Genomic DNA, 24,842 nt, shown 5'->3' on the forward strand with positions numbered 1-24,842 from the left:
AATGGATTCCCAAACTGTTGACAAAGAGAAGCAATTTGACGTAAAATAAACACAACAATTATTTTAACTCATTGGGATATATTACAAAAAAAAAATCATTAAAATCTATAGTCCTATAAAGCAACAAATTTTAATAAGTAGGTACAAGCTGAATAAAAGGAAGAGTAATGACTTGGTTAAATCTCAGACAGAAGCAATGCCAAAGTCAGGCACCTCAAATAAAGAATGGGTAGATGGATCTGACATATGGGTGCTTTCTTTAGAGGAAGTCTCTGTTTGGAGTGCAAGTCATTCCAGCTAATGGATAAGTCGTGTCCATTGACAATCACATTAGCCCTTTTTGCTATTTTAGTCAAATAAGGCTAATCATTTAGCGTGCCTAATTTATATAGCTATGAGGGTGGGTTATCAGTACAGATGTACTGAAGCATAAAAGACTTGGGAACACTGACCTATCTGTCAAATTTGATCAAGCCCAGTGAAATTCAATTTGTTAATCTTGCTTCACAATCCTACCCTCATGCACTCTAAACACTAAAACATTTTGTATTGCACTGAGGAGCACAGTCTACAGGGAGACTTAGTTGGACTAATCAGACTCACGTATGAGTCATGTTAACAGTTGGAGCAAGGGATATGACTTTTAGAATTAGAAGGCTAACAGCAGGACTGAAAATCTGCAAATATTTGTAATATATATTTGCATGCCCAGTTCTTACCTTAGAGGGCAAAACCACAATCTAATACTTTAATAATAACTGCAGAAAATAAAAGAAATCAGGAATGTTTTCTCATTAAGCAGAGAGGATGCTGCTTTTGAGTGTGTATCTATATATACATACTCAAGCTTCAAAAATTAACCAGTGCCAGATATACAGCTCTGGACTTCTCACTTCTCTAAAACAGGGATTAATTCTAATTTTGTGCCTAAAGCCAAGGTTTCTGAGGTGAAGAGAAGAGCATAGCTCTGCTAGTACCCACTCAGGTCTCATTCCAAAGCAAACACCTTTTTCATCAGACTAAGTTTACCTCAGTCATGAAGTTTAGCCGTGGTATCTGAATCCAGTACTATCCAGAGATGTCCATGTTTAAGTGAAATGAAACAGAACAAGCTTTTAACAGTTGTTTTGTGGTTTCCAGTTGACTCTAAGAGTGGCTACATTTGTACAGATTATTTTTCCAATATTTGCAAGTTATGGTATACATAAATCTGCAGTTAGAAGAATCTCAGTCCTAGTTTGTTTCATGACACTCATCCAGTCATCCTTCTGAAGGAGTTTTCTACCTTATTTATTCTCTCAGCATATAGGACAAGAGAACATTCCTGTTTTCCAGTCCCTGCCCAAATTGCAGACAGAATTGCAGACTGGATTGCAGACTGGATTGAATTAGAGAGAATCAAACTTGAATAATCATTATGGTCCTCAGTTTGAGACAAATTGGGATAATAACTGTATCCAAGTATAAAATCCAGCAGATACATTTGGTCTTTAAATCATACCAGAATATTCAAGAAATAGTTCTGGAACACAAAGAACATTAGCTAGAGGAGAATGACCACAACAGACTTAACTCAACCTGTCCTAAAATGTCTTATCTATTTCTAGTTATGCAAAATAATAAATAAACGACTAAGATCAACAACCTTCCCAACCAAGGGAGCTTTTACTAAGGAAAGGAATAAAGCACTATGATTCTTTGCTGGTACAGGTAGACATAATTCTGAATCAAATGGGAAGTATTCAATTAACATTGATGAGACTTGACAGATGTACTGCCTGGGAAATATCTTGGTTCTTCTCCCATTAGATATATTTATATAAGCCTGTTGTCAATGTTACGCTGATTATCAGTGGACATTAGACTAAAAATGTAGGTAATGTAAAGCCATAAAGTCAACTTTCTTCAACCTCTTGAAGAGGTTGCCGATCTGCTCATGACCTGCCCGTGCACTGTGGAAACAAACTCCACATACCACTGGCATGCCTTTTTGTTTTATAGCTTCCTCACCAACACCACTACAGAACAGCTGTGAACAGGACCTGCATTCAGCTGATTCACACAGAACAGTTCTTCCAGCATTTGCTTTGCTTCCCTGTATCACTGTCTCCACTCAGTGAGGGGAGTAAAAGTGATGTTGGGAAGCCTAGAACAATTGAGTTTTATTTATCAAAATTAAACCCTAAATTGTAATGGCACAAACACTCTGAAAAAGATGTGTGGAAAAGGAAAAGGATATTAAAAACAACAAACAATATCAAACCTGTCTTCTGACTTCAATTATTTTCCTAGCATGAAACCTAGAAAAAAAGAAGTGTATTTCTTAGGCAGTCATATATTACCATTTAATCATTTATGCTACATATTATGAGGCTATCTTTCCACAGCATGGAAACAACACCCAATATTAAACATCTATTGTCTTACTCATAACTCTGACAGTTCCTCGGGAAAAAAGAAGTGTCTAATCTGAAAATCAATTTAAATGAAACAATTCTTTTTTCTTTCTCAAGTTTTCTGAAAAATGGAATCATCAGTTCATCCATGATATCACCAGTGTGTGCTGAGCTGGGTATAAATCATCAGAGAAGAGAGATACTGAGTTCCATATGTATGCAGGTCATTTGTGGACACAGGTTCCATATCATTATTAAACAGACATGGCCTTCTATGCTACTTTGGTTCCTTTACAGCACTAGCCAGAATCATAACTCAAGGTCTGCAGTGGCTAGAAAAACATTATAGTTCCATAGTTTATGAATTATGGTTTGGGACTTGTTTTACTTGTTGTCTCCTTAGACATTTAAGGGGAGTTCAATGCTTCCCTGTTTATATGTTTTGTGAGGGGTGAAAAAATAAAATCCCAATTAGCTTCTGTTGGTTAAAATCTTGTTTGTATAAGGTTTTGCATTCATAAACAGAAGGGAAAAGGAAATATATATATAAAAATATAAATTTTTTCTTCTTTGTCTAGGACTTGTTCTATCAGTGTGGAAAGTTATTTGTGTAGTTACATCTATCACATATTCACATTTACAATTCTGTGTATCTTAGCAGTCTGTTAAAGCTTACACATTTAGAATGAAGTGAAGACTCATATGTGGATGAGAAAAAAACCCAAACCCCTAGAAATTCTTTAAACTAAAAATCCTGGATAACAACCTGCAGCCTAAACACAGCTAGTCAGATGGTGAGGTTTGAAGTTCCACACAGATGGAGATGGATAGAAAGCTGTAGTAGAAGAGCAGGAAGAAGATGAGGAAGAAGCACAACTGCAGCAACAAGAGGCTGATGTCATCATCTTCATCATTAGGGAAGAAGGCACAGCATGGGTGTCACTATTTAGATTTCTAAAGCTTTACTGAATTCTTTCCCTTTGTGCACAAATGAGAAAACGGCCCTACCCAGACACTCCTTTCAGGAGCTCATATTGAACAGTGTGTGAGCACAAACCCCAGGGCTACTGAGGTCTAACCACAGAAATTAACTTCTCTTCTTGAATGTTGTAATGCTGAGAGAAAATCTTTTAATTGCCTTACCATGAGAGCACCAAAAGACAGCAAATCCTGTCTCGCATCATAAGCCTTTCTAGTGAACAGTTGCGCAAAATACAAGTTCTTAGCTCTGCTTCTGGATATAAATGTCAACAAAAAGATACATATTCTAACTCATTAGGCTGTGAAGATAATTGTACATATTCAAAATAGTTTGCCTGACATCATCAAGAAAATTATGTATATTTATATATATATACACATATTTTTATATACCTATATGGGCTTGCGTGTGCAAAATACAGATATATACTACCCAGCTAACCAGAAGACAGGGTGAAAACTGTTTTTAAAGACATATTGAAATAAAAAACTAACACATACAATATGGAATGTTACTACATGGTTGATGATGTGTTTAAGTTACCATATAGCATTAAAGCAAAACAAATTTCTCTTACTTCAATATTCACATGTCTGAGGGGGAAGTGTGGGCTTTATTCCTTTATTTTACTTTCAATTTTCTTCACTTAACTATTGAACCAGAGTGTCAATAGTGAAATCTGTGTGTCAGAGAACTTGATAAATTCAGAATAATTATTAAAAAGTAAAAAAAGAGAAACATACTTAATCTCAAAATAATATTGTAATAGAAGGGTTAACTTTGTTCATAAAATCTTATGTGTATGAGGGAATAAGGAACTTTTGTTATAATTCAACAAGATAAGTTTCATGGACATCCTGTTAATCAAGCAAGTGTCAGTAAAAATAATTGCAGACATCTTGCTAAACAAACAAGTATCAGTAAAATTTACAACTGACAAGAACTGTACCTTTCATCTCTGACAAATGCCAGATGACCAGTTAACAACGAGCCATGAACTCAAGCCTCAAAGCAATCACATTCAAAACCCGGGACTTGAAAATGTATAAAAAGGGGACATTTACTACATGGTGGTGTGTGCCTTGGCAGGGCACTAGCCCTCCAGGCCACCCAGTGCTGTTTTGCTTTATTATCGCTTGCTTAATAAATTTATCAATGTTTAATTGGAATTGAGTTGTCTAAATTCTTATATTAACTTATAACAATTTGGTGTAAAATAAACCATTATTATACCTGCAATGATGTCATCCATCTGCTCCAAAGCTGCCTCCAGCATATGACTCGCATCAGAAGCCATCATCTGGGATTTCTTCAGATCTCTACTCTTTCTACTGAAAAGACAGATGAAACCATGTGTATTACACTAAATAACCTGACAGAAAAATATGTCACTGTTACATTTTAAATAAAGCAACAGAAACAAAAGTCCATACCAGCAAAAATACAGCCCGGTAAGAAGAAAACTAACAAAAAACTGTTCCTTTTCTTGATAGATGACTTGGAACTTCTGAGGGTTTAATTCATCATGGATTCATTTTTTAAAGAGGTTTTACTAAAACAAGGAAAACAAAACCAAAAAATCCCAAATACTGGAAGCTTGAGATGCCCCTATTCCTCATCCTTAACAATGGTTTCCTGGATTCAAATTCAGTGCATCTCAACCTTTTGCTCTGTGGGAAAAAATAAGATTGACTAGGGTTCAATAAAGGAATGGAGACATTGGGAAAAACATACCTAACTATAAACAAAACTCTCCTTTTTGATTGCTGCCTTAAGAGTAAAGACAATCTGAAAGTTTTTACTCCTTTCTATATCCCTATTCAGTCTTTCCACCACTTCTTTCATGACACTGAAAATGTAATTCTTTCTGTTCAAATAACAAAAATGCCCCAGGTATGAATTACCTGAAGTTACTGCTGCCTCTTTAACAGGATTAAATACATTCATGTTACCATCTGACATTAAGGATAACAAATAAAATCTTCCAAAGTGAGTCTCTACTTGTGAGTTGGTGTTGCCGGACTCTTAGTCAAGTAGCAGTCACTGTTGTCAACATATGACATTTCAAAGGGGAAAAGAATTTATGCATCCTATTTCACTGCCAGTGAGAAAATTCCCTCTGAAATAAGGCCCTTTTGCACATCACTTCATCACTGAATCATGAGACCAGTGCCCACACAGTGAGGAACACACTTACACATGACTTTCACAGTGCTCTAACACACAACTCAAAATACCAACAAAGCCTACAAAGGGTCATAGTATTTTCTCTTCCATGAAGGATGCAATTCAGTCTTTTGACATTCAGTCTTCTGATACAACAAGTTTTAAGATCTGTGTTTAAAAACTGTTCAATTTTGACAGCTTTCTAAGCGTCACAAAAGACACCTGTCTGACAATGGATAGAGATATCTACAACCTGAGTCATTTGAAGGATAAGTGCATAGGCAATGGTCCTGTGTTTGCAGGGCCTATTTGTCCAATGCTACTGAAATGTCACTAATCTGTATTTATCACGTGATTACTTACAATAAGAAATCAAGTATTTTGAATTTAAATAAATATTAAAATAATGGCAATTTTGTATGTCAATTCACATAGATTTGTACTGTGTTCATCCAGTCACAGTTCAGGCACTGGCCACCATGGTCAGTTGCATGACTGGTAGCTAAACCACCCATTTATTCTCTCAGTTGCAGCCTGACTAAACACTAGAATGTAGAATCAGCACCCAGGATAAAGACAGCTTTAAAACAAAATCTTAGTATTTTTTTTCTTTCAGTGGGACTGTCAGGGGAAAAAAAAAACCTCTGAAAGTACACTTATGGCTGAGTCCAAATTACTGCATCAAAACCAAAGTTCAGCCTCAGTAGTAGCCTGATTCAATGAAAATTTGTACTACCAAGTCAAAATTATTTTCTTCTCTTGCAAAGTAAGAATCCTGAGACACAGACTTTTCTGTGCTGGTGAAGCATACACAAAGAAAGCTAATTTATTAGTAATTTCTGTGTTATCAGCGTCATATGTTCATTCCAGACAATGTATATAACCCCACTGTCTAGAGAGACAGATGCAGGAACGAGTCAGAAACTACAATGCTCTAATTTGAACTCTGCCATTTATAGCTTGTCATAATGGGTAAGTCATTATCTAACTTCAGATCACATTGATCTGAAGTGCAATATGAGAATGCATTATCTTTAGTGTCACCCATGGCAAAGATTAATGTAAATTAATGGTTGGTTCTGGACTCTCCATTTTTGTCAAAATAATCTTTTAAGCATGAACAATGCTAAATGTAACTGAATTTAACCAAAATACACGTCACACAAATATTTCGTTTAATGGTACTGGAAATAACAAAAACTGCACTCAGAACAGACTAGAAAGTGAGCTGATATAAACTTGAAATTTCAGAACGCTTGCACACATGAACTTTACAAACACTCCCTCTGATTCTGTTTCTCCATTTTGTTGGTTTGGGGAGATTCCATCTTCTTTTGCCACATTTACATGCCACTAAAGACTTGAGAGATCCCTGATTCTCAACTGCAGAGAGTCCCCCTGCTTGCAGTATTTCCTCTAGTTCAGAGCACCCATAACATCAGTAATAATCACCTTAGTGAAAGGAAATCCACCCACATGAGCAGCTGCCAAAGAGGCACCCTGTGCCTTTGGCAAATGTGGCCAACAGCCACTCCCCCAGAAATGTGTGGCCACCAGATGTGCTCGTAAATCAGGACAGCAGACTGGCTCAAAATCAGGAGGAAAAAGAGTAAAAAATACTAAAAATAGCATAGAGTTTCTATTTCTAGATTGCAATCAACACTCTGATTTGTGCTGTAAGCTAAGGGACTTCAAAAGGTGAGTAGATGGGTTCTTGTACTTTACTGGCATATAAATTAATCTAACAAGTCCTAGGGCTTAAAGCAGCTGCAGCATGGCTGTTGTTACAACAAGAAATGCAGGACTACCATTTTTCTGAACTTCTAATATTTTTATATCTAGTATTTGACCACTTGTAGTGACAAAGGTAAGAAAATGCTGATACACTGCATTACAAACTTGAAAATTTACTTATAGAAAAACCTTCCATCAAGACCTTGGCAAAATCCAGAAAGTTTTGCTGAAAAGCACCACCAGAAGTAAGTCTTCTATCTCCTCCCAACCTCCACAGTCAGCCCGTTTTCTCACCTGTAACCACAGTGTATTTGCTGCTTAACTGCACTAAGCTAGAGTAAAACCTGGTGATCAAGGAATGATTTATTAATAAAAGCAATGTTCTTTGCTCCACAGCGATAATGTAATATTACTTGCTTGACATCTTTTTCTAGACAGACCTGTTGCTTGTGCTTCAGGCAAGTCTTACTTTCCCAGACACTCCCTTCTTACAGTTGGACTGTTCTGAGCAATATTGTGAAAACAGCTCATTAGATCTCTGAATTTCAGTTACCATTTCTGATCTAGTTCTATACAAATATCTGCAATTGTGGATTCTTTTTCTAATACTATTAAATAATAAATAGGATCCATCTATTTGTGGTATCTTAATCACAGTTCCTTTTACAGTTTTCATTCCTGAATGACCTCAACAGACACAGAACACAAAGACTTACTTAACAATGTAAAAATATACATACATTTGGGAAAAAAAAGGTTTTTTTCAGCTTTGATAAGGACTGAACAAAAACTAGCCCTAATATTGTAGTACAAGCTTTAATATTAGCAAATTGTAACCTTAAGGATTTATTAGATTAATTTATATGCCAGTAGAATACAAGAACCCATCTACTCACCTTTTGAAGTCCCTAAGAAGAAAAGAATTTACTTTTTTGCCTGATTAGTAAAAATTCCTCACTATTAATAGCCAAAGTTTTACTATTAAGCAGGCATAAGTCTAAATTATTATCGTCCCTTCTACACCACACACTCATACTAATTTAGAGCCCAGCCCACAGATATATTGCAACCCTGTTTGTTATAATTACCTAAGTAATGAGATCTTCCAGGAAGTGCAGAGAGAGTAAACTGGCCTGAATCTCTGAAATTTATTTTGCTAAGCTAGTTTTACCCTATAAGTTCCAGTCTGAGATTTGCATTTCAAATAAAATGAAAAAGCTCTGGTAGAACCATTGTGCTTAGAGTCAATATCCCTTGCAAAGTTCTTAACCTACATTCTGTATGTAAAACTGCAGCTTACTGTGTCCAAAAAGGAACATAATATTTAACAGATGTATTCACTATGAACAAGATGTTCTTCAGAATTATGACAAGCTTTAATTAAATTTGAATCTTTCTTGACTGGCTTGAACCAGCAGCTATCCAGAGGTAAGAGTGTTAACATTTAGGTAACTCAGATGTTTTTCCAAGGTTGCTCCTAAAAATGAGGTTGTCAATATTATCAGTTATGAAAAGGCTTTTAACAAGAACTCCAGAAATCCAGATCTTTGGATTTTGTCTGTGGCCTACAAATTCCTCTGACATTTAGCAGACACAGCTAATAATTAACTACCACCACCATTTTTTTCATGGGATGAATAAATACGTGTTTGTAAACTGTTTAAATACTCAAATTCAAGTATTACAATGCCTTGTACTTAATGGTATAATGAAATAACAAGTGCCTTGGGGAAGCTTCAGAAGTCCTCCATGCTCTTCTTCAGCTGCATGATGACTCCTGCCCTGAAATGAAGAAATGTGCACAATTTCCACCCTCGCTATTTCCCACCTTGTTTCTCCCCCAGCCACATGCTCTGTTGTACCCAGACACCCCACAGGAGCACAACTGCTGATTCATGTCTCCCACTGGCTCCGCAGGACTCAGGACACCCATCAACTACAAAAGTTATAAACACAGTTTTGGATCCTGGCCTTTTAGGACCTGGCATAACTCTCTAATTAAGATAATCCTTAGTCCTAAATAACTATACACAGCTGCTAGGAGCAGAAGAATTCCTGATGATCACTAGAATGACTGCCTAAGGATCACTACTTATACAGGATGCTTCAGGGCTACCCAGCCAGAAATCCTATTCATCTGACAGGCTGAGAGAGTTGGAGCTGTTCAGTCTGGAGAAGAAAAGGCTTCAGGGAGACCTTTCAGCAGTCCTCAAGTACCTAAAGGGGCTACAAAAGAGCTGGAGAGGGACTTCTTGCAAAGGCATTTAACGACAGGACAAGGTGTAATGGCCTTAATCTGAAGAAGAGTAGGTTCAGATTAGATATTAGGAAGAAATTCTTTAATTGTGAGGGTGGTGAGGCACTGGAACAGGTTGCCCAGAGGTGCTCTGAATGCCCCATCCCTGGAAGTGTTCAAGGCCAAGCTGGATGGGACTCTGAGCAACCTGGTCTAGTGGAAGGTGTCACTGCCCATGGCACAGGGGATTAGATGATCCTGAACATCTCTTCCAATCCTAACCATTCTATGATTCGCTGATTATGGCTCAAATGTATTTTATTTCTTAATACAGGCACTACTTGCTCTATTTCCCTTTCATATGCTTCACTGGAATAGGCAGAAGGGTAAAAAGAACCCTTCTTTCATTGATTATTCATTATGTAATAAGTAAAAACAACTATTTTTATTTTCAGCAAGAAAGTATGAAGTGTCCACCCTAAGGCAGAGGGGGAAGCTTTACAGAGAAATACAGATTAGCCAAAGTTGAACAAAGACCTGATACTGAGCTCTTTCAGGTAGAACTGCTGAAGTCTCTGGTCAATATATTGCTGGGAGTCCTTATATGAAGAGACATCCTTAGGTCAATACCTCCATGATGAAAACCAACTAACTAAACAAGCTAAAATGGCTTATGCAGGCAGCTGGGTATTACCCTGGCACTGTAAAACCACCACCTTTGTGTGCTACTGATAAAATTTAGAGTGACAAGTACTAAGAACTATGATGCTTTTAAACACATTATGCTAAATAATTTGATTTAAAATATGAAGGGAACTGAATGAAGTCAAATTTACCGCACTATGAAGTAGCAAAGTCAAAGCTGAATATTTCTTTTCAAAAATATACCCATTAGTTTGCTAATACAAGTCTGAAATTTGGAGGAAGGAAAAGAGAACTCGCCCTCTAAAAAATGCTAAATCTCGCTGATATTTTATGAAGCTTTAAGAACACAAATCACCTTACAGCAACTCCTCCACAGGACTCATGGGTATTGAGTTACAGTTACCATTGGTACCATAACCAAATTTCATTACACATGTTTGTATGAAGTCTCGTCCTTACATATAAAAGTTGATGCTGATTGAATGGCATGTGTAAAGTGAGCTTCCTTCAGCTCCTTCCTTCAGCTTAACAAAGCCCTTCATAATTTAATTTTAAATTATCAGATATTTAAGAGTTCAGTGTTATACACAGTATAAAGGAAAATGTTAGAGCTTCCAACTTTGCAAATCTTCATTCATTATTTGTTATGCATTAGCTGACAAAAAACTCCTAATTATTTTAATTCAGTAGCCATCTAACTAGTTCCAACTGCTAACTAGTTACAATTTTAAAAAAACCCAACCTCATAATGAATAAATGCTTTGGATTTAAACTTTAGCTGAACAAAGTATTACCTGGTAAAATACATGAGAGGAAAGTTTCTGAACCAAAATATGAACATTTCTGCTCTTAAAATAAACACAAACATGAACGGTAAACAAAAGTCAGATTTCGTATTACAGTTCACATTTAGTTCTAAGAGTTTTAGAGTCAGAAAGAGTTAGATCCTCAAAATTCTGACATTTAAAATACACTATGTTTATTTTTTTTCTTCCAATCTCAGGTATTCACTGGTTGCAAGGTCACAGCTTCAGATTTTCTTCCATGAAGGTACACATTTCAACTAGATCTTTGAAGTTACTTAACACCAGATCCAATGCCTGGGAAACTGCACACACCACACCATCCCCCCACCCTCGCCACATGAAAGTACATTCATACTCCAGTAAATCGAAAGGGGAGAAGTTACAATAAAAGTAAACACAGAATTCATGCACAAATTAACTCTTTGCCCTGGAGTAAAGCAGAGGACAAACCCCTTGACAGAAATTGAGAGACATCAGATATACATGATTAGCAAAAGTTTTCAAAGCTATCCCCTATGAAAAACCTAAAAAACTAGACAAGCTATACTGCTGGAAAGAACACTCTTTAAACCTTGAGAATTAGGAATAATATTTCTTATGGTTCATAATTAGTCCTTGGACTTTCTTCAAAACTCTCTGAAACAAAGGTTTTTCACCCTGGTCAGAACAACCTACTGGATCAAGCAAGTTCCTTATGGAAAATTCTACTGTCCGATTTTTGTTTGCCTTTGTGCATTTCAGTAAGTTGTGTAAATGGAAATAAGTTGATTAGAGGGAAGGAGCACCTCTCCTACAAGGAAAGGCTGAGAGAATTGGGGTTGTTCAGCCTGGGAAAGAGAAGCTTTGGGGAAACCTAATTGCAGCCTTCCAGTAACGTGAAGGGAGCCGACAAGGATGATGGAGACATTTTACAAGAGCATGCAGTGACAGGGGGTAGTGGATTCAGACTGAAAGACAGTAGGTTTATCTTAGATACTAGGAAGAAATTCCTTACTGTGAGGGTGGTGAGGAACTAGAACAGGTTGCACAGAGAAGTTGTGGATGTCCCAACCCTGGAAGTGTTCAAGGCCAAGTTGGATGGGGTTCTTAGTAACCTGGTCCAGTGAAAGGTGTCCTTGATCCTGGCAGAGAGCTGGAATTAGACTATTTTTGAGGTCCCTTCCAACTCAGGCCATTCTGTGATTCAGAATCCACTCAGAAGAACAAGTACTACACCACTAACTTAGTTGATTATTCTAAGTACATGTGTATAAATCCCACTAGGGATACAGAAGTGTACATAAGCTCTGTGAAACAGAGATTTTGCACTAAATTCTGCAAGTACCATTTGGAATGTTAGTCTGAAAAGGCAAGATGCTTCATTGAAGGAGGCCAGTGCTAATGTAAGGCCAGAAGATCTGATATCTCAAAGAAATGTAATGAGGTCCAATTTTCAGATCTTCTCCATTTCTTCAGTTCCTTGATGTACACAGAGGATCACTGTGAAAATCAGCTGTTTTGCCAACAAAGAGCAAACACTCCTCAGCCAACTGGCATATTCTTCAGAGCCCATGCTGTCCTTGGTCCTAATGCCTTGACCTCTATTTATTATTGCCTGCAGTGTAATCAAGACAGGTATTCATCACTTCATATGACTCAGAGGCAGAAACAGCTCTGTATTTTTGGAACTCTTACTACACCATAAGAACAGTCATGCTCATTCAGACTAAAAGCCTGTCTAGCCTAGTGCTTTGTCTCCCGTGATGTTCAGTGCAACATAGTATACAGTGATCAGTCTCATGCTCTTCTCCAATAATCAGTAAGTCTGAGACTTTATGAAACACAGACTGGATAGGAACCACAATGTTTCACAGGTATTGAAAATTTATCCAATTTCTTTTCAAATAATTTTTCTATAATTTTTCAGTGAATGCTCTGACATTACAGAAAAAAAAAAACAAAAAAACCAACAAACAAAACCACAAAACTGCATTCTGGGTTAGACTGTTCAGAGAAACAATTCCACATAGACACAACGAAGAGAGATATTTCTTGTAATTATTTCTTATTATGAAGTGGTCTACTCTAAAGCTCAGTCTTGAATTTGTATCAACTTTACAAATACAATGTGAAGGCTTTTGTGAAGTCTAAACTGTTTTAGACATAAGACTTAAAAATCAATACTATAAAGACAGCTTTTTGACTTTGTAAAATTTATTTTCATGTTAGTATTTTTCCTTCTTTGAAACATTCTGTGCAGCAATTTATAAATAACTGGAAACATCACTAGACTGGTTTAATATTACCAACCCTGCATCTGTGAATACAAATATTCTGAATTCATGCTAACAGGAACTGACAGTATCAAGTACTTCTGTATAAACTGGAAGCTTCAGAAGCTATTTTGAGGAAAGTGTCTGTGGGAAACAAAGGAAAGAAAACTATACTTCTTCTAGAAACAGAAAAATCGAGAAAATTGAATCTGCTTGGATTAAAAGCATTAAACTAGGAACAAGATGTGGATCACTATGAAAGCACTGTATTCAACATCACTCAACATATCAATGAAAATATAAATTTTAACAGCTGTGTCAGTTTAATTCATGTGCCTATAATCAAAACATTCTTATACTGATTGCTTCCTGAAGATTAATGAAAATATCTTTCTAAAAAGCCATCTTCAAGTTTTTCTCTTTCTCTGCCTAAAGAATACATATAACTGTTGTGCCAAAATAGGTTCTTTCACCCAGTGTGCAAGAGGTCAATTCATACAGAGTTGAGCACAAATACTATCAAAATTTTTCACTATTTATATATCTTAGCAAACAGAGGCATGAATGTTCATGTCGAGTTACCTAGTTCTCTTAATAATTAGGATTCTATCCTCTAATGGTTAATTATTCCATTGCTTATTATGCTAATTAGTCCACAGTCCTTTTTATGAGGCACGGAGTTTCTTGCGTCATGGCCTGTGAACTGGTGGTCATGATCTCTCCCTGCCAAAACTACCTTTTACCCAGCTGGAGCTGATTTCAGCACAATTGCTGGGTTGGCTTTATAAGTTTCTTCCTTATCTTGGGAGTTCTGATGAAAGTCTTTGTGGCTTGTATATGATGCATTTTTTTGTGCCCATTCTTAGTAGTACATCCTTCTTCCCAAGCTCAGACCCCTAGGTCTGAGATCACTGAACCATGTCAAGCCCTAAATTTTAACAAGACAATTCTACCGACAAATAATTTATCTTTTTAACATCTGGACATCACAACCAAAAGGCAAAAGTTCTTCATGTCAAGTTAAAACCTGATCTAAACCAATATATTTTATTGATTTTGCTCCTCCATTATTCAGAACTAATTGCAGAACTAGCCAACATTAAGGAAGTAGCTGTACCAAACTCTGTGCCACAGCCAAATTCAAAACAGAGGATGATATAGTCTCCTCTCATACTTACTTTCCGTAGTTAATGGAGTAACATAATTTTCTAACTTTGAAAAAAAGCATTATACAGAGAGTTAATGCTGCAAGACAGACAGAACAGTAACTCTGTATCCAAGAGCAACATTTAATACTTCTAAGATTACAAAAGGTGAAAGAAACTTGTAATATCTCCTAGCTGAAGAAATATTATTACAGGTGGCAAGAATAATTCAACAACCTTTATCCTTGTTCTTCCAGTGGATCCTAGAAGAAAAACGAATATCAAGATGCCTAGAGACAGATCAAGCATGCACTGAAACCAGAAGCTGACTTTAGAGGGAACACACAATGAATGCAGCCCACAATGAATGTGTGACAAGATATATAGGTTTCCTCAATGACCTATTCTATACAGGAGCTGTATTTGCTCACTCAAACACATGTTTACCTAGCAAAGGATCTTAACAGAATCACCTCACTGAAAACCCACTTAAGAGCTCAGGTTTTTTATTTCATTCATCTGTGTGCACTGTTATTGTTTTGGTTCCATCATCACAACTGAAACAAGCAGGTTGGGTAATAATAAAGTAATTAAAAAATAGGGTAATTGTATACCCAGTTTTGAGTATTTGGTAAAAATTTTTAATACACTTAAAAGAGTTCTAAAGTGCTCAGCATGCTGTTTCCATATAGTAGATACATCCAATGGCAAAGGATGCAAAAGAGATCCTGAAACTCTACTGTTATATATAGCACCTTTTAGTATCGACCATGGAAGGTATTCTCAAGTTCTTACCACCCACAAAGCTCATCATGCTATTTCTGCCAAACATTTCAAGGTATTTATTATCAGTTCTATAAAAATGTAAAATGAGTAAATTTCCATGTCAAATCATGTTATCAAGGATAAGCAAAATCAATGTATATTTTTCCTTATAAATTATACATGATATGAAGGACTAGGAAAGAGATAAGAAAAATCACAGCCGCAGTTTCACACCTCAGAATGCCTATTTGAATTAGCAAAACTTATAAAGTATGTGTCATTTCCAAATAGAGACTAATTGCTCAGTAAAACTGGTTCCCCATATGAGTCCCTAAAGCTGCCATATTCCAGTTCTATCAGTTTAGCTTACAGTTTTCCTAGGACACTTGATGCAGAAAGGTTTTGGAAGTTTTCCAAATTAAAAAATGCCTTTCTCAACACAAACTGAATGCAAGAACTGAACCTACAAAGAGACTTATTCATAAACTCAGTATTCTTCTAGTTTTTATATACGTATTTACATCTGAAGTTCAGGATGCTATCAGCATAATTCATCACTGGGGTATATATAAAGGATCCCTTTTGTTTCTTTTAATAGTGAATTCCCATTATGGCATGAAAAAATGAAAAGCTAAGCTATCATAATGAATATATATAGGATTTCTCTAAATTCCTTTCTAGATAAGTATTTTGACTACTTGAATACAAGCAATGACCCAAAAGTATTTGCCAAAAAATAAAACTGTAGCCTAAAATTGGTGCTACTATGTGTTACTTCCAGTCTAAAGTAAAATTCTTTCATATTATTGAAATAAAAAGAAAAATTTCAGTTGTTACTGCAAGTGCTACAGTATAAAAGCAATACATTGTTATAAAGTTAGTCAGATTTTACAGGCTCTGAAACAAGTGCACCTTCATACTGGGATAGAAACAGAATTCGTATGTTACTTTAAAGGGCCCAGGTGTCATTATAGCAAGGTCAGAAGTTGTAAAACACACTGTCAAAACCAGCAATGACACCTGAGGACATACTGAGTGTCAGGCTTTTACTTGTACTTTACTTTACATGCTATTTATTATATAAGAGATTTAGTCCCCTGTGTTTCAGTGGTTTTCAGAAACTCCAAGTGGAAATATACAAGACAGTTTTATTAATTCCAAAATAACATATATCCATTCCTTTCCTACATGAAAAGAAAAATATGGCCATATTGGCAAACACTAAAAGTCTATTCTGATATGAAGAAACTTTTTCTTCTCTGTTAGTCCTTATTGATAAGGGATTGTTTTGCTTCATGACTGTACTATGCTGTAAACAGTACTGTTTACTCAGTTAAGAAAAGCAAATAAAACACATTTACAGTAAAATTATATTTATGAGTGTACTGCCTGGCAAACTCGGCAAGCTGCCTAGCATGGCACTTTCATCAGTCTCAACTAATCTGGAAGCTCTTCTTCTAAGTACCCAAATCTGGGTTTCCAAAGGAAGTGAGCAGGCTGTTAGTCCCATTCACAATTAGTCCTGGATAATCAGAAGCTCTGATTAAATAAAAACTACAAATGACTGGTGAATCCAAGCTAAATTCGTTTTGGAGTATGGATTCCTTTTATAACAAATCATTTACTTTGAACACAAACTCATCTCCCCGTATTCAAAAAAAAAAAAAAAAGTGCAGTCTCCTAAAGTCCCCTTTAAGCCAGTGGTTTATGTGAAATGAGAACCAGCAGCGCTTCACAATCTACAAAAGGAACTGAAGATTCTACCAAATTTCCCAATTAAAGTGGAGAAGGCAATCAAAGCAAAAGAGATTTGGACCACAGTTTTTGAAACAGTTTTCTAATCCTTAGCCTAATTTACAAGTATCATGAAATGCTGCACGCACTTGACAAAGTATGGTTGAGTAACTACTGTGGGCTATTAAGTATTTTTCACAACACTAACGTATGCTCTGCAAAAGCAGGCCAGAAAAGACCTTCTTCTTGCACAAAAGTTTGTTTTAACAACTCTCCTTTCTTCTAGTAACAAAAGTTTCTAATATGATTTTGCTTTTGTACATATGAAGTTTGCTAGATCAGACTATAAACTGCACTTCAGAGTTTCACGTAAAATTACTACTTTGTAACTCATAATCAGCTTTCTAAATTGAAAGAAAATTTTAATTCAAGAAGTAGTTAACTAATCTTTTATAACGTTTATGACTGAGATTTCCAGGTTAGTATTATCTGTACTAACACCTAAGTATTTTGTACATACACTTTTAGTTACAGAAGACTACTCTCAAGAAAATAGTCACTAATTTTGATTTTTTTTTCAGATGTAATGAATACATTTTTAATAGAATCACATATCCTACTTTCATTCATATTTTACAACCAGTCTGTGTTTCTGGTCCACCTCTGAATTTTAAGATTTGTTCTTCTTGTATTCTTGAAACAATTATTCAAGGCACTTGTACCCTCTTGTCCCCTCACTGTAAAGCACTTGTACCCTCACTGTGAAGTACATATAAGGTTACAGTCACAAATAAACCAAAGCACAACTTCACACCTTAGCTTGGGCATAAAAAATTGAAAAAAGGGGTTTTCCACAAGAAAGAAAGCCACAGAATTAATAATAAACTTTAGGTAAGAGGCCTGCACTTAAACCTATTTGGAACAGTTTTTTATGAAGGTAATGTTATCACAGAGTAATTGAGTCACAGAATAGTTGAGGTTGGAAGGCACATCTTCAGACCACCTACTTCCATTCCTAGGAGATCACCATTCCATTCTTGGGTTAACATTGGCCAGAATGTCAGAAAGGCGCTGACATCAAAGATGATCTAACAGGAATTTCATATGAGCTACAGAATGATAGAACATTTTAAGTAAAATATGAAAAAGTCTTATGTAAGAAGATCTTAATGCATCCCCTGTCTAATACTGCAAACAGCAAACACCATGGAGGAGAAAGGCAAAAACTTTGCTCCCAAGGATGGTTTGTGCTTGTTTCCTATCTAAAATATCAGACTTTCCTCCTCAAGGTCATTGTTAGAGATTTTTTTCCCTCTGCAGTGAAACTTCAGTTTAGGAGCTGACTGGATTATGTGCATTAGTTTATCACCATCACAGAAACACATTCATAAATCTTACTGCAATGTCATTAGAATAAGATGTTCTGATTGTGTGTTATTAAAGCAGATGCTTCCATCTGCATTGTACTGTGGAATAAAAATATGATTCACTATATTTAAGAGACAGTTGAACATTTTCCCCAGTTCAACTAAGATTTCTGAAATAAACTTTGGGTTGAAAATAGGACAAACTGGAAACAAAATTATTTTTTGTATGAGCAGTAGAGACAGAAATAAGAAGGCATCCCCAGCTAAGTCACCTCTGAATGGGGAGACCAACCAAACCTGTTTCCAGAAGAAGATAAAGTAAAACAGCAGTTCCCATACTGTAAGTGCTGGAAAACCAGATTAGAATGCAACAGCTTAGATTTATCTTTAGTAATTACTTTAACTGGCACACAATCTGTTGATCTTAAAGAGTATGAAGACCTAACCAACAAGTGAATCATTCTCTATGAATATTCATACATGTTATGTTGCTCTAATGAAAATAAGACGCACAGTCAGCAGAGGCAGGCTTTGGACCTTTGTCTTCCATCAGTGTGAACTGACTTTGATCATTCAGTCTTATTTCACCCCTCTACTCTAATTCAAGATTTTGCTGAAGGACAATCAGGCCTGATCTGTTTTCTCAGAATTCATATCTGCTTCAGGAAACCATCATCAACTTAGTACCATGTCCTTGGATGATATGCAAAAGACTTCCCATACAATCACCAGTTCACACACTGCCACTGCAATTTTTGGAAGTCAGATCCATCTTTTAGCATTCAAGGAATGCTGCCTGCCACATAATATCTGGTCACCATCAGGTTTCTTATCTTTCCCCCCCTCTATAAAGTGCTCTGGTTTTCCCTGTATTCCATTCTCAACTTTTCAGTTACTTCAGGTTTTACCTGGAAAACTCAGCTAAGCACTTTTTTATGCGGACATAAAATAAATATAAGAATGTATTTTATGTATCCCATACACAAAGTTGAGAAAACCCCTAATGGTTACCCATTTGTTTAGTGGTAATCTGACAGAGAAATAATATCCTGTCTTGTGCATGCGAAGACAAATTTTCCTTTTTGATCAGCATGCATATTCATAAAAATCTTGCTTTAAAGGTTATCAAATTAGAATTTAAAATCTAGGTCGTATTTACAGTCCTTTAAAATGACTACATACATGGTAGCTGCACAGTATAAACACAAACTGACCTAAACTGGCAACAATGCCATCGGGGTTTACTTTTTATGGTTATTTCAGAATGAAATTATCTTTGTAATTTAACTTCTTTATTCTCTAAATCAATGAATTGCCAAATAAGAGCTACTGGGAAATGGTTTTATAGCAAATAAACACATGAAGATGCAGGGAAACAAAAGAGGTAACTGTAATGTTAAAGGTCACAGAGACTTGAAATAAAAACATCATGCTAAAACTTAGAGGCAGAGGTATTTAGCTAAAAAAATATAAAAAGCACCTTTATTTTGTTGCCTAATGTGCATCTATTTAAAAGAGAGCTATGTAAAAACTGTAAAGGTGTGACAGGAAGAAATTCAAACTGTCACAGTTTATCAAAGACATGTTATCACCTCAGAGCTGGTGCTTAGACACAGATAAAGAAGAGATTGTCAAGGGTGGGAGTCTCAGTTTCTTCAGCTCTAAAAAGTAGCAGGTGAGTTGATGGCACTGAATAGACAAAAGCAAACTGGGGGAAATTTACAGAACTTGAAATAATTCACGGCTCAATCTTTCTTAGTTTTCTAGGGGTCAAGTTACTGAAGCAAAGTTATTTCATAGCCATCTACTGAGGTCTGGTAAGTGATCAAGTCTGCCTCCAGGGGCAGCCATTACTGCTAAACTTTATTCACTAACTTAGGAGAATTTCAAGATAATACCTTAAGAAGTTGAAAGGATCTCTGACGATGAGGTGGCAAATAAGACGATAAACATCTCCAAAGATTGAATAATGCCACTTTACTGACAGAAAAGTGACTTCTGACAGTTATAATCTACTGCCCTAAAAGACATAATCTATTGTATTACTATTTCTACACTATTGGGTATTTCTGGAAGACACGGAAAAGTCTTTCTTTTTACAGCTTGTTCAATAATGACATGTTTGCATCTGAGTGCATACTGTGATCATTATCATAAAACGCATTTCCTTATCCATCTTTCTCTGCTTTGATAAACACTAAATCATCATATTATAGACTTCTAATGCAAGGAGAAGGTTTCATCCTATTCCTGTATCTTTGGGGGGGGAAGGGGAGCAGGAGGAAGGTGGATTTTTTGCTAATAAGCAAAGCCCCACTGAGGCGCTGTTTTATCTACATGAGGTAATTTTTTGCTAATCTTACCAGGTCAAGGTTGTTTAAGCTCAAACAAATCCCTAGCTGTGGGGAAAATGAGCTAAGTTTCTGGTTTGCCTCTGAGTAGTCTAATAAGAGTGAAAGTAGTGTGTAAGTGCTTTATAAGATTTTGTGGGAGTTCCTTTATTTGTTTTGAAGAGAGAGACCAGAAGGAGGCAAACAGGAAAACAAGTTAGGTAAATGAGGGCTAGAAGCAGGGCTGCACATGGAAAAACAAAGAGGTGGCTCAATAACTTTTGTTCCGTTTCATTTTCCTGTCTTTTGCAATCAAAAGACATTCTCCCCCTGCTCTTCCTGCCTGTTTGCTGACCCTTTCAAAGTGTTTAGGGGAGGTGATTCTTAAGGTCTCCACTTACTCTTTTCCATCTGTTCTCTTCCCATCCTCCATTCAAACACACTCTTTCACATGAAGTCACATTACGCTGCCTCAGAGCCTGAACAGTCAGACCAGAGTAACCGAGAGAGTCAGTGTAACAGGCATGACAGAAAACTGGGAGAACTGATTCAAGAGCTCAGAAAGCACTGCTCTAGTCTATGCCCACACCTTTGTTTACATACACACCCACCCTGATCACCTGTCCACACTACCGGTCCCAGGTGAAGAAAGACGAAGTGAGATAAGATACAGTAGGAGCCAGGGGAGGATAGTGATTATTATCTCATTTCTCCCCTATTTCCTTCCTGTCCTCCCTGCTTATAGCAGAGTCCTCATATGGATAGGGTTGCTGGAATGAAATCAAGATGGTAGCAGCAGTGCCCTCTACCACCATTCCTCTAATTCCTCTGCTTTCTGGGACAGGAGATGAAAGCAGCAAGGGAACATCGAATCAGGGAATAATGTTCCCAACCCAACTCCTACCACACTTCAGTCACACAGATTAACCAGTTTCTGCCCCCTCCCTTTAACTGGGGCTTTCCATAGGGCAGAGTCCCAGATGTATGATAGATAAACTGCTACATGTTTTGCCAAGACATTTGATTACTACCTGTCTTAGGTAAATAAAGCATTTAAGTTTTCTAAAGTGATGCTAAGATTAGTTCAAAACAGTTACAGGTGTGTCCTATGTCTCTACAGCATATACATCAGCAATCAGTGGTAAGACTAGTTTTGAACTATCCCTCAGCTCAAGTCTTGTTACTGGGGATTTGAAATTATTTTATATATTACAAATTACATTTTTTTAACATATTACTTTTTCCTCACATTCTGGTACCAAGCTATACTTGTCCTAAAGATGAAGCTAAGGTTCTTTTGAGTTCTACCTCTGCTCTAATTTACACTGGGTTTCCTTCAGGTTCAAGAGGCCCTTATAATTGCTCCCAGCTGGAACTATGAGCAAGTGGACAGAAAATCCATATAATTTAAAAACAACACATATTTACTTAGGTTTGTCCCAATTTATCCTTTTGCTCTCCTAGTATACTGAGTTCTACTACCAGTATTTCTCCATCAGGAAGACGGAAGGAAGCATAAAGATTCACTGGTTTTAGACAAGTCCATATAGCAGACCCAGATAAAAATGAGGAACACAAGCCAAGTAAATCAATAAACTTGGAAAGCTGAAATTCTGCTTTCTTTACTCTCCCATCTACTCTTTCCACATTTCCATACAAGTTTCAGAATTAAGTCTTTCATGCACTTGGTCACATATTCCTTTTAAAAAATCCCAGAACAAGAAGAAACAACAGAAAAGTGCTCCTCAGTGTCTCCCCTCCTGCCAAAACCTTAAAATTAAAAATCTGAAATTGCAAAGGACCGTGATGATGGTGGAAATACAATAGTTGTACATGCAAATCTTCAAAAGCACACTGCACTGCACCTATGTACAGTGCAGTTACTGACATACCACATTGTTACTTAGCATCTTATTCTGCCCCATGCAAAACTGAACAAATGATACACAAAGGGGTGTAATTCCTTATCCTTCTTGCAAATGTTAAGGGAGAGGTATTTTTATCATAGTAGCACGATAACATGAGTGCTGGCCGATGGAACGGGAGATCCCTTGACATCTCCTCACACTCCTACCTCCCATATCTCTGCACTGCTAAAACCACTTACATCTTCCAGCTGTAATAATAATAATATTAGTTAGTTAGTAGTTAGTCTTCCAGCTGTTCTTTTCTGAACATCCTGTGAACGGTCTTATTTCCCCACTGCGACGACCCGGACGACCCACAGACCTTTTTTTTTTTTTTTTTTTTTTTTTTGTGTCAATTGTCAAGTACAGACTGGGAGCGACGGGGGCGGAGAACACCTCGCTTCCACTTTAGAGAACTTGGCTGCAGTTGGATGTCATTACCGACAGCATCGAACCGACTGTTCATGCCAACAGAGCGGTGCATTTACTGAACCGCCAGCCGAACTCAAGTTTCGGAGCTGCTAGAATAGATATGTAACTTACAGGAGCTGCGTCTGTTTGAAAACCCCTCCCGTGGTGGGGAGCGCTGAACTCCAACCGCAGGGGAGAGGAGGGAGAAACAAGAGGTCCAATCCCCCCCGTTTACACACCGAGCGTCCCGCTGACCTGCTCCTGCTTCTGCTCCTGCCCGACGGTGCCTCCTCCGCCTCCGCAGCGCCGCGCCGGGACTGCCGGGAGCCGGGACAGCTGGGATAGCTGGGACAGCCGGGATTGCCTGGGACCGTTCTCCACCGCCTCCTCGAGCCGAGGGACGCCCGGGGAGCACTCGAACCTTGCGGCCTCCCCAAACCCTCCCTCTCTGCCCGTCCGGATCCCGACCCGGCTCCACTCGGGGCTGCCCCCACGTGACAGCGCCCGGCGCCCCCGCCCCCCGCGCAGGCAGGTGCTCCAAGGAATTTCTATGCGAACCCAGGGGTTTGGGCAATTTGCTTTAAGTTTCTGAGTTTTATTCTTCGTATCATTCTTGCTGGAAGTAGAACTATTGACTAAAACTGTGTGCAGTTTATTAACTAAAGCAAGCTACCCGGCACGTTTTTTGGTGCGTATTCCTGCATACCAAGGATTTTCTAGGTTAACAAAAACATTATATTATTAACAGAGAAAAACAATACACTCTTTCCCAGAGATTTAAAAATCAAGTATTTCTATACTTAAAGCACTTCTTATCTACTTTAATTCTACTAGTAAAACAATAGCATAGGTACTTTATATTAGTAAAAGTGTTTTATATCATATACCTGTTGACTCCTGTTTAAAAAACATTCTCTGGTGTTCTGTTTATGACTGCAAAAATCTCTAGTACAGGAAGTCTCCAAGGAAGCAACATTAAACAAAAACTCACGCTCAAAAAGTATAGGTTTTTCTTCTGCCTCTAGAGATTCCTGGATTACTTCTAGAAATTTGGGAAGTGCTGCAAGTTTAGGTCATTGGGAGTTTGCTGGTCACTGAGTGCCTTAGTGATTCCATATCTGACAAGGCTTTGTGATGACCAAACTGGTCATCCCACCCGTGCAACACTGACACAGCTCTTTCACAGCGAGTGTGCGCCAAGTACTTCTGATGATGTCGGTTTTCCAGTGAGTTGACTAACCAAAATTAACCATTTAGCAGAAAGTGAGATAAAGAGTTGGGAGTCACATATACAATGTAATTAGCACACACTTTTCACTGTGTGTGGTTGTATTTCAACAACCACAGTTTGCTGTCTTCCTTCTGTGATGCTTTCACCTAAATAATCTAAGCATGTTTAGTATGCACAATGTTTTAATGTAATTTCATTACTTATAACAATCCACCTGAATTTTAGGATCTGTTTTTGCCTAATATAAGGTTCCAGTGTATTTGGGATGTTGACACATCTTGTTCCTTGTTACCAACTGATGCACTCTCTGACCTTGGGAAGAATTATTTATTATTTCAGTTTTGTTTTAAACTTGCGCATAACACCAAGACTATGAATCGCACACCAGATATTCCAGATAAAGAATTGGACCTCACGCACAGAGAAAACTTGCCCAAGGTGTGAGAGGGAGAGAATGGGAAGTGAAGTAGAATGCCTTTGAAACATCTCTGAACATGCTGAAGAATAATTATAAACTGGCAAGAATCCACAGGCTGTGTATTAATTCAGCTTTTGAATTTTTCTTGTCTTTCCTCGCAGCTTTGAGTTAGTCATCTTATGTGGGTCTCATAGAGGAATGGTGAAAATTAGAGTGGTTGATAACATTTGCATCTTTTGTAGTACTGATACCAAAAATTATTATATAGCACTGCTTGTTGCAGTATCCTTAAACCATTTAGGTTTAGTCAGTGGAAT

At 37.2% G+C, this 24,842-nt stretch overlaps 1 protein-coding gene across 1 annotated transcript in view; it reads right to left on the reverse strand.

Annotated features, from left to right (window-relative positions):
- The window catches only part of PPFIBP2 (PPFIA binding protein 2), a 109,140-nt gene extending 85,979 nt beyond the window's left edge, over window positions 1-23,161 (reverse strand). Inside the window, exons 1-2 of the mRNA XM_050334879.1 lie at window positions 23,009-23,161; window positions 4,612-4,709 (exon numbers count right to left, since the gene is read on the reverse strand). Coding sequence (XP_050190836.1) covers window positions 4,612-4,678 — 67 coding nt within the window. The 5' untranslated portion in view covers window positions 4,679-4,709; window positions 23,009-23,161. The remainder of the gene's footprint in view (window positions 1-4,611; window positions 4,710-23,008) is intronic.
- Window positions 23,162-24,842: the final 1,681 nt, after the last annotated feature.

This window comes from Myiozetetes cayanensis, unplaced genomic scaffold (genome assembly GCF_022539395.1).
Source record: "Myiozetetes cayanensis isolate MyiCay16 unplaced genomic scaffold, myiCay2020 scf6-25, whole genome shotgun sequence".
Classification (NCBI taxonomy): domain Eukaryota; kingdom Metazoa; phylum Chordata; class Aves; order Passeriformes; family Tyrannidae; genus Myiozetetes; species Myiozetetes cayanensis.